Source organism: Seriola dumerili, unplaced genomic scaffold (assembly GCF_002260705.1).
Source record: "Seriola dumerili isolate Sdu_G_001 unplaced genomic scaffold, Sdu_1.0 BDQW01000017.1, whole genome shotgun sequence".
NCBI classification, from domain to species: Eukaryota; Metazoa; Chordata; class Actinopteri; order Carangiformes; family Carangidae; genus Seriola; species Seriola dumerili.
The window spans coordinates 7,346,932-7,358,277 of record NW_019174272.1 but is presented as its reverse complement, the minus strand read 5'-3'; the positions used below and the strand labels follow the sequence as shown (position 1 = coordinate 7,358,277).

Sequence of the window (11,346 nt, the reverse complement as noted above, 5' to 3'; positions counted from 1 at the left end):
TGCTCTTCATCTCTCAGCAGTCTCCATATATACTCCACAGCAAATACAGAACACAATTAAAATACCTCATCAGAAACTTAAAGGTACACTGAGGACTTTGTGGGCCACTTGTGGTGGAGCAACATTTTTATCAGCGGGTCGCAGTTGCACAAACAATGAACAGATTCTAAATATTACAAAAAAAAAAACACATTGGCACCTTGAAGTTTACATGAAAGTCTGGAGCAGCGGTGGGAGGGCTATTCAGGTTCTTTACTCGAGTGAAAGCAGCAACATCACACTGTGACAATACTCAGTTAAAAGTCATTAATTGAAAGTATTACTCAAGTGAAAGTACATAAGCAAGAGGAAAATGTGTTTTAAGTATGAAAAGCAAAGGTATTCTGGAAATTTCCCTCTTCCCTCTCTGAGAGTACTGTATGGTTTATAATATTATACAATCATACACTGATGCATTAATGTGTAAACTCATTTTAACAAATCTATATACTAGAGGGTAGTGTAATCTATTCCCATGCATTAGATTTTTTAGGATAATCATTTTTTATATGCAAATCTTAAACTGAAAAGTAACAAGTAAGTTGTCAAAAATGTAGCAGTTGTAACTGGAAGCAGCGTATTTTTCAAAGGTCTTACATGTTGTAAATGGAGGAGGGAAGACAAATTAGAGTCATATTTCACTCTTCACACGTCTAAGTAGGCCTACTTAATTTCATAACATCGTATCCTTGTAGGGCTCATGGGAGTTATGTAAGGAGGGGATCATAACGGAGACGCAGTGTGACCTTCATACGAGCTGAATGATAGCACAGCAGATCACAGGAGACCAGATCAGTAGCAGCTGAACAGCACCTTAGTTCAACAACCGCAGCAGACTCGGCTCATCATCACGATCAGCTTAACTACGACATTAACGCGGGTCAGGGCTGGATCTGATCTTATTTTGTTCAATTTATGCAAAATTAATAAATGCAGTGATTGAGCATCTCTCCCTGAATTCTTTGGGTCAAACGTAGTCAATGTATAACTGTAAAAAAAAAATGCTTATACCGCCCCCTGGTGGTACTTTACCTTCATTACTTTGGGTCTGTCAAACAACCAACACAAACACATACCAATAAATGACGTGACTCTGAGACCATGAATGGCAATAAGCTTTTTATTTAAACATTAAGGCAGTGTCTTTTTTGTTTTTCATTTTTACACTGCTATCCACAAAGCTTGCTGGTGGGCATGTAGAATTTAACCATGTGAATATTTTTTTTTTTTTTTTTTTTTTTGCAATACCAACCTTGAAGCAAGCCACATAAATATTTACATCTCTTCAGTTTTATATACAATCCTTGCTATTATACAGTGGGTTATAATAAAAAAAAAAAAAAAAAATCATTATGCACAAAAATTGTTGAACAATGTACTGTTTATGTCAATCCCCCCACCCACCCTTGGACAGTCCAGGGAACACATCAAGATATCAACTTTGTCGTTTTCGGTTTGAATGATTATTTTTTGATTTATAATGAAACAGGTGTGTATTGAACACAGAAACTTTAAGGACAACAACAAAATGGATGCATGTTAAAACTGATTTCATTATATACTTTTAAAAACAACCTATTAGTCTGTCATCAGTTCAGGGAACAGCTGGATATGGCTTAGTCTGTTTACCGTCACATTCTTAAATTTCATCAGTGGATAAATGACAAACACGCAGAGAGACCGATGTACAGAGCCTGGCTGTATTTTTGCTTCGCCTGATGAAATTACAAACCCTCCATCAGTCTGGATAGGAAAAACAAACTCAGAGCTAAAACATGGCTGAGATGATCCTCTGCAGGTAAGTAGAATGATGGAGGGAGAGGAGGTAGTCCTATAACAGTCATGTTTGTGTTGTGACAATCCCCTGTGAGAAAAACAACTAGAGATAGAGGTGAGTCTTCCTGAAACTACTAAATAAGCTCACTGCCATCGCTTCAGAGTGTTCAGTCAGGGGACAGAAACCGTCGCTGGTTTCCACAAAGTCACAAGGGGAAACATTTCACATCATTTACAGAAAGGGCGACCTTTAAAAAAATACTGCAAGTAAAATGTGAAAACATGTCAACTAATGTTACAAAAAAAACTACCAGAATGCTTTCGAATGCCTTTCCCCTCGACTTCCTCTGACCCGTACGAACACAGGATGTGCAATGAAGTACACTTGAAGTATGTCATGGGTCTCATAGAGTGGAGAAAACATCTGATGCAGGCCCAGGTAAGCTGTCCTGTGATACAGCATTGTCGTGTTTAGATGATAAATCTAATGAGTGAAACAGTTAAAAGCTAAGGCTGTGATGGGTTTGGAAGAAGAAATAATAAATGCAACACACAAAAAAACAAAAAATTAAAAAAAGGACGTTCCATTTGCTTTTTTGATTTCAGATTTCCCTGCATGGACAGTATAAACCCTGGCATGGGGGGGCTAAAAGAAAAATTGTGCGTCACTTGGTAACTTCAGTACTGTATATGTAAAATAAATGGCACTTAACACTAGGAATATCTCATAACTGTACAAAATCTGCCTGGATGAGGAGTTGAGTCTCAGGTCCACCACTAGGCAGTAAAAGGTCAGAGGTCAGACCGTCACAACAGCTCCTAGACGGGATTCTAGCGGGCCGGCTGAAGCTGCCGCCGCCATGGACCAAGAGGTCATAGAAAGATGGCTTTATTTTTTTATTTTTTGTCACCTCTTCAATGCGAGCAAACTCCAAGTGATGCTGAGGAATTTGCCTTTAAGCAGCTTTAAGGTCGGTCCGCACCTGCTCGAAGCGGCTGATTCGTCGTTCACTGAAATGTGATTGTCGCTTTGAGTGTGGGAGCGCTAAAGAATATCGGTGGCAAGACCAAAATAAACAGGTAGGTGTTAAAGGATACCTCCACAGTGGGATTTCTATGCTGTTCTTGAGTCCATTTTTTTTTTTACCTCCCCCAGGAAACACAGATTCTTAAAAATGCCATTGTGAACAGACTGACAACTAAGTGCTTAATATCCAAAAAACGGTTTCAACAAACACAGACATGGTTAATATAAAAACAGTGAGAAAGTGTCACTTGTCTCAGTGCCGTCCATCTGGCAAAGCATCTCTCCCCACGTGGATGCCTGATGTCAGCCGGCCTTCGCCGCTCTCCTGACCCTCCCAAATATATGATGACATCAGCGATGAACAGCATGTTTACCCTGTAAACCAATGATATGACCCTCCCACATAACAATCTCTGCCCCCCGCCCCCAGAAAAGATACATCATTGCAGATAAGAGACAACAAATGACACCATCAAAAGTTCACCATCAAAATGTACTAAAGGTCTCAGCTCACGTTCCAAACACAGGACTGGACTGAATTCAAAGGAGAAAAAGAAAGAACCAAAACAAGAAAAACAGGATGTTGATCCTCCTCCCGTCCTCTCACAAGTGTTCTTGTAGTGGTAGCAGTGCACAGGTCGCCTGCACCTGGAGTTCACCATGAAGAAACGTGAGGGGGTCTTCGCTGTGTGGGCTGCTGCTTTCAGGTCAGATCTGCAGTGAAAATCTGTCTCTAGAACAGCCGTCATCGGGCTCCTGACCAGACCAACGACACGACCTCAGAGTCCCTTCCACACAAGTGTCAGCACATTAGAGCGGTACACCCAAAAGGTGCAGGTCCATGTGTCTATATTGATAAGGCCAGTGAGGAAAAGTAGTAAAGTTCAAATAAAAAAACGAAAAGAAAAACAAAGTGATTTGTCCTTTAGAGTAGTCCTGGAGTGAATGCATAACACCTAAGCGCAAACAGACACACACGGAGCAGCAGTGTTCCAGCTCGTCGGTGCTTGGTGTCTCAGGTGTGTGAAAAGGTGACACGATCCTTGCTTGAGGACTGATGGAGGAAAATGCAGAGTGGAATGGTGTGGGTAGGTTTGCAGGTGCCTCAGCAGGTGTGTGTATATGTGTGTGTGAGTGTGTGTTTGCGTGGCTGCAGCAGCACAGAGGTGGTTTGACTGTTAGCGGGGTCCTGTTGTGCGGTGGCGTTTCCGGTCACTCGCTGTCAGACAGGGTCTCGTACTGAGACATGAGCAGAGGCTTGGGCTCCTCCTCCCAGGAGCGGCCCTGTCCAGGTCCTGACCCTGGGCCCTGGCCCCCCGGCTGGCCGGAGGAGGGGGAGGGAGCGGATACAGTCCCGCTGGGGAAACGCATTATCAACGGGTTACACGGGAAGGGAGTTGGAGCTGAACCTGCAAAAAAAGGAGAGAGACAGAATTGGTGATGTGTTTAAAGTATTTTCTCCTTTTCCAGAGAACCACTACAGCAGGTGACTGCATCAATAAATCAGATACAAAAAAAAAAAGAGGTTGTCTACCTGTGGATGATGGCCGGTCCTCCCACACACGATTGGTAAGGGGAGTCCGTCTGTTGCAGTCTCCCTCAGAGTGGACAGAGGACACAGAGGATGGTCTCTCCCCCCCTGACAGACCTGGTCCTGGGGACTTGGCTTTGCGCCCATTAGAGCGTCCACTGCTCTTTGAGGACTTTCCCCCACCTACAAACAGAGGAGGCAGAAGTCTGGTTTTTAAGCTATGGTGCAACACGCTCCTGTGAAAAAACACATCCAGCTCTGTTTGCAGCTCCTCCTCCTCCTCCAGCAGTTGAGGAGGTGTGTTTACGTGGGTATTGGAAATGAAAACACATCCGCACATAACTCAGTCCTTCACTATCTCTCTTGAAATAAGAAACACACTGTTGAAAGACTTTAAGCAAAAGAATTACCGTTAAGAGGGAAGAAAAAATGCACTTATTCATCTACTTGCCAAGAGTCAGATGAGAAGATCAATAAAACTCTCATATTTGTCTGTGTGAAGCTACAGCCAGGAGGCCGTAAGTTTATTTTACCATAAAGACTATGAAGACACCAGCTTGGCAACAGAAAAGAAGTCAACAAGATAAAATATAAAAGAGTTTGAGGATGTCGCACCTTGTGAGAAACAGTCCTCACCACGTCCGTCGGCTACAGACATACCAGCAGACACGCTGGGACCCATCGGGTTAGTGGCGTTGGATGGAGAGCGCTCCTCAGACTGATCATCGTATTTGCCCATTAAGGCCTTTCTTATAATGGCCTCCAGGCCTATTGAGTTACCAGGGGCCTCTGGAGTAGGGTGGCTGCGGACACTCACAGGTCCTGTGTGGAAGGAGGGAGTGTTAAACAAGTTAGAGGGAGAGAGGGACAGTAAGTACAGAGAGTGCTATTGTAAGCAGGGAAAATGGGCATGAAGCTAAAGCTACAGCAAAAAGAGGAAGAAGAAGAGAGAGTGGCGATCCACAGCATGAAGTCGTATCAGAAGGAAAGTGAGACATGAAGAGATAAAACAGGCCAACAGTGGAAGGACAGTGTGGTGATTCAGTATTGTTGGAAGAGTAGAGAGCACAACCTTAAAGAGGTTTGAAAAAATAGGAGAGAAGAACAGACACACAGCTTCAGTCATTGCATTTGCTCATGGAAAAAAGATTTTAATCTCAATGACACTGCCTGACTAAATAAAGATTAAATAAAAAATGTATACAAATTTGTGCTACATTCATATGTGGCCATTAAATACTGTAGGTCAATACTGTGGGAGAGCAGTGCCTCAGGCCGTCCAGAGGGTGGGGTTGAGAAAAGGATGATTTTCTCCAAACATCTTATTTCATAAATGCATTTTTACTGCCTGTGTCATGTGGTAACACAGGTCAAGTTAATTTCCTGTGTAAACGCCACCTTACGACCTTTGTAATATTTCTGTAAACGGCACCTTTCACCACAGCTCTAGCCTGAGAACATGCAGCTGTGGCTGATGCCTGGGCTCTGAAAACCTTGGCCTTGGATATCAATATGTTCAAATATAAAACAAACTCTTGTAAGCTGCTCCATCTTGCAGAGTCATCCTTAACTTAACAGACCTCAAGTTGCATTATGCATACTGTTTCCATATTTACCCACTTTGCTAACATGCCATAATGGAGGAGGTGGAAATAGAGGAGATTACCTGCAGTTGTAGACGCCGGCATATTGAAGATCTCTGTCCCTGGCTGACCAGCATCTGAGAGTGTGAACAAGGTTTCTTTTTAAAAGTCCATTCTCTTCATTAAATCACATGCAATCACAAGTCTGTGCTGAGGTCAGACTTACTGAAATCACCGTCGTTCCCCACCACAGTCATCTTCTTGATCATCTCCTGTTTCTTTGACTTCACGATAGCCGAGGTGTTCTCCGTCAGCTTGCTGAAGAACGCCGGAGGCTGGGAGGCATTGGGAGGGGAACGGGGAGCCCATTCTGTAAGAGGAAAAGAAAACACAAGTACACACACACACACACACACACACACAAACCAGCACTCATATGATACTCCCATTTTTCTGTGCTTTTAAATTCAATAGTTGGCATGTCTAAGCATCATCTGAAAGCCAATTCCAAACACTTAATTTCTACTGAAATTATTTGTAGAGTAACAACAATGATTCAAACAAATGTTATAATCAAATTATCAATCATCCATCCATTTACAGCAGGCTGAACAGAGAAGCTCATACATTTATGAAAAATAATATTTCTCAAAACACATCAAAAACAAAAAGGATCTCCTTCTGGAGAGCGACATGTAAAATTGTTACACTTTATATATATTTTGAGTTGAAGTGCGCCTTATGGTTCAAGGCATGTGGCTTACATTATTATGTTATTAACACAACGGAATATAAAGCACCTGGCAGCTGCAGTGGTGCAGCCCGTTGAATAACAACTAAAAGAGCAGACTTTGTTCAGTTTGTTCAAATACTGTAATTAGCAATCGACTCAATATTTAACTAGGAATAAGATCCTTAACTGCGGTCGTGCTAATCTAAATATTGTATGAGCTGAATATATACACCACATAGTTTGATTATATTTGACTTTCATGCAACTGCACCCACTTAAGTTAACACCAGCAATAAAACATATTTGCAGTGAGCTCTTTCTGAGGAAATCCACAGCAGCGTGAGCCATTACCCTTGCTCTCCCTGCTCGTTGGGGTAGGAGGCCCCTCCCTGGACTTCAGGTTCAGAGCTGGCTCCAGCAGGAGACACTGGTTCGATGCCGTCATTTGAAACACTGACAGGTGATGCCTTGGGCTGAGGAGGAGACCTGGGGAGAATACAAAGACAGATATATACAGCATGGTTAACATCAGACCAAATCAATGAATCCTTGTTTAAGTTATCTGCATCAAAGGGTGAAGGCACATGCAGTAAGACAGTGGCCACTCAATGCTTTCAACCTTTATTTCTCTTGTTTCAAAGTGATCCCGTTTGACAGTAATTCTTACCGATCTCTGTTGCGTTCTCCGCCGAGGCTCTCCGGATAGCGGGACCCTTGGCCTGACTCCTGTGAGGTGGGCGGGGGCTGGGAGGCACTGGGTGGACGGGTCAAGTCCAGGACAGGAGAGCCGTGGTAGCTTTGCTGCTGGCTCTGCCTAGTGTAGTCTTTAGTTATCACCTCCTGTTTACGGAAAGACATATACACGCCATGAGACATGAAAATACCTGTTCTGTTCAGCACTTAGGAAACATACATAGTAATACATACATATAAAGATGAGATTGTGCTATTTTTTTTTGCAGTTGTAATGCAGTGGTTGAGAAGTCTTACACTGATGTGCTGTGCCAGGGTGACCACCCTCTGGCTGCCTTTAACACAGGGGGACGGGGGCTGTTGGCCTGGAGACAGTCTCTCCTCAGAGGGAGGACGGTACAGACCGTGTGGCTCCATCTTCTGTTGAGCTGAGAGTCAAATTCAGAGAACAGACACACATGCACACCCATGCACACACACAAACACACACAGAGGCAAAAAATCACATACACACATGAATAAAAGTTAGTTTTGTTTTTTAGTTCATGGTGACACAATTCAAGATCTCTAAAATTGTCCTACTGAAAACATGCGCGGTTCAGAAATGTCCGTCCATCCATCAGGACTTATGGTGGATGTGCAGTTTAAACATTTCATGTAGCACCTGCACGAGGGCTGAAAGGGCAAGCTTTGCTATAAAAACACTACATGAACATGTGTGTGACAAGCTCCCTCACATCTCTTAACTATTTATAGAGTACTCTTTGCATACAGACCTAGCGAGCCTGGCTCTGACCAGAAACGATACTAAAATTGACTGGTTTTGCATCAGTGATTCATAAATGAAGAAGTCACAGTCACTTATTAACTGAAAAAGAAAAGACAACTTTTAACTAAAAAATAAAATCCTCATGTACTGCCTCAGCGACAAAGAGAAAACAAATGTGTTTACTGTATACTATGAATACAAGTACAAAACTTAACTCAAGACAGGCCCGTCTATGGTTAGCCATAAATTTATGAAATTATTGTTTAACCATTGTGGGACTACAGCTTTCCGCTTGCATGCTCTAGAGAGCACTAATGAGCCTATTTCAAGACTGTTTTTCCCTTGTGCGTCATGTCTCACTATGTGTTTTCTTACACAACTCTTGCACTACAGTATTTATCTCAGGAAAGGATGATGTAAGTTGAGCATCGGAGGGAGGGGAGGGGGCAGGACTGTACAGACTCCCAGAGAGGACGAGTCCCCCGGAGGGACAGGAAGCTGTGATTTTTGTTGTTAGCTAGCAACGACAGAAGAGACTCTGGGTTCATTTCAACAGCAGCCTACTACAGTGTTTCTCTCTGTAGTCCTGTGTATGAGTCTGTGAATGTGTGCCAACAGCAAGGTGATGATGTCCTATCTGTCAGAGTCTTGTCTGTTTGGAGAAGCATGCTTCCTGATGCCTACTGTATATACAGGACTATATTAACACACATTTGAACTCAGCATGCAGTTGTCACTTGCCCTGCAGTATTGTATAAATACAGAGGTGACACACTGTTCTACGAAGCAGAAAACAACAAAAAACAACAACAACAGCAAACAAATTCACATTCCAAACTCTCAGAGGCTTGATTGAGAGAGATGTGTTGAGTGTTGGGTGTGTGTTGGAAAAATAATTAAATTCAAAAGAAAAAAAAAAATTAGCATAAATTACAGTGAGCCATAAATAGAAACATGCAGAGATTTCGAGGGCCAGAACCTGTAGTACCCCCCTCCCCCTGGATGGCTGAAAGTCTCCCCAGTCTTTCCCATGTGCGTCCCCTTTCAACACCGTCCTTCTGTGTAGCACTGGTGCTCTCTGGGACCCCAGGGGGTCAGTTTGGTGGTTGGTAAGGCTTTCAATGACCTTTAATGAAAGGGACTCTCACACCTACTTTGTTCCCCTTTAGTCATGTGGGTTATATGCGGTCATTGTGCCCCAGCACAATGTGTTTCGAATAGGTCTGTGAGCATCTACATGAAGGAGTGCCTCATAAGACATGCAGCAGTGAATTAGAGCCACTGCATGTGTAAAGTCAGAGTGCTTGAATTACAAGCGGTCTCATTTAAAACAGGATATAAAAGCCTCCTGTGGTGCAATGCCTTTTCAAGTGTCTAAAATATTCTTTTCATGCCCACTTGCATGTGGTGAAATATTCCGTTTAAAGTAAGCAGCCGAAAGGGAGGGAGGAGGGGTGCCACGTTAAATTCAAGTCACATCATCTACGAAAAGAAAATTAAAAATAAGCAGCAAAGGATGTTCCGCCTTAATGTCCCACCAGCTTTAACTACCTCAAATGACGCCTTAAAGGACACCTAGGATCTTCTTCATGGAAAATTAAATGTGTCGAGTTGTTGTTATTAATATTTCATCAATGCTCTATCAAGCTTATAAACTGCCTCTTCATATTTCATTTCAGCCAGTCAGGTCCAATTTGGACAGGCTACAAGTTTGGTTTTCCAGAGGTCACCCTTGGTGGTCTTTAAGTCTGTAAAGAAACTAATAATAAAACTGGAACAAAGCAAAAAATTATAGCATTGAAAGAAAAAAATGTAAATGAATTGGGCTGATTTGATAATGCCAACCACCACAGCGTGCAATAGGCCACAGACTGACGGGGAGGGTCTGGGTGATGAGGGGGACCCTGGGATCCAGAGCGTCTTACCATCAGTGGCGCTGCTGGCAACAAGCGAGCCCGTCTCTGGCATCCCCGTTTCACAAGAAATTTGACGCATTATAATCGCGTTTATGAAGTTGGCCGCAGTCATGGTGGTCTTACCGAGTGCTCGGAGCTCTTGTTCCTGAATGGACATCGGTTTGTTTTGAGTCTTTTCCCTACTAGGTGTACCGCTTTCTCCACGGCCAGGAGGGTTATCCGACTGGAGAGGCAGCAGGTGTTGGGGCCGGCCTGAAGCCGAGGTATAGGAACCTGGGTATATTCCTGGGCTGGGGCTGGACAGCTTGGGGTCTGATTTACTGGAGGGTCCGTGTTGGTCCTGCACATGCTTGGGTAGACCTCCCCTGATTTTGCCTCCATCACGACTCTGTTCTTTGGCTACACCTGAATCCATGACAGGTGGGTAGGCCTCAGGGGGCACACCTGTCCTTTGGAGGTGGCCAGGGTAACCTTGGTAGCGTCCTGGGCCTGAGGGCATGGACCTGCCGGGCCAAACAAACCCCATTTAATAAACAAGGAAGTCTAAATGGTAAACTTTGCTGTGAATGTTTGAGAAGTAAGCTTTGTCCCAGTGTTGTCCTTAATAAAAACAGAACTAAAGTGCAGTTTACCGTAACACAGATGAGCTGGAGTGTTCGCTGACAGAAAGACTTTTGCCCCCAGTGTTGTGCAGGACGCTTGGCCTCTGCTGCACGTTCTCCTGGGTGCGAGGGGACACCGGGGAGTGCTGGTGGCTGTACGGTTGGGAAGCAGGTCTCACATTGCTGCTGCTACTGTTTCCCAAGCTGTGCTCTGTACCTTAGAAGCACAAAACAGACCCATTTAATCTCACAGATGCATTACTACCTTTGTGCTGTTAGTATGTGCCTTTACTTTTAACATGATGACAAAAATGAAAAAAAAAAACAAAAAAAAAAACAAACAAAATTGCTCCACACCTGGTCGCCAGATGGGGGCGTGCTCAACATTTCCAAGAGACCCGCCCTTCTCTCTGTCGCGCTCTCGGTCTCTCTCCCTGTCCCGGTCCCTTTCCCGTTCCCGGTCCCTCTCGCGTTCCCTCTCACGATCTCTCTCCCGGTCCCGTTCACGCTCCCTCTCTCTCTCCCGCTCTCTGTCTCTCTCCCGGTCCCTCTCTCTGTCACGCTCACGGTCTCGCTCACGCTCGCGCTCCGAAGATGAGGATGAGCCTTGCATCTTGTTTAAGTGTGAGGAGCCAACTGTACAAGAAAAAAAAAAAAAAGGAAAAACAATTATGAAA

General features: G+C 43.8%; 1 protein-coding gene across 1 annotated transcript in view; it reads right to left on the bottom strand.

The window, feature by feature from the left end:
* Positions 1-1,145: 1,145 nt before the first annotated feature.
* ncor2 (nuclear receptor corepressor 2) overlaps positions 1,146-11,346 on the bottom strand; it is an 86,132-nt gene continuing 75,931 nt past the window's right edge. The window contains 12 exon segments of the mRNA XM_022751495.1: positions 1,146-4,251; positions 4,377-4,556; positions 4,989-5,195; positions 6,040-6,093; positions 6,183-6,315; positions 6,317-6,326; positions 7,041-7,175; positions 7,357-7,529; positions 7,680-7,810; positions 10,191-10,570; positions 10,700-10,886; positions 11,027-11,305. Coding sequence (XP_022607216.1) covers positions 4,055-4,251; positions 4,377-4,556; positions 4,989-5,195; positions 6,040-6,093; positions 6,183-6,315; positions 6,317-6,326; positions 7,041-7,175; positions 7,357-7,529; positions 7,680-7,810; positions 10,191-10,570; positions 10,700-10,886; positions 11,027-11,305 — 2,066 coding nt within the window. The 3' untranslated portion in view covers positions 1,146-4,054.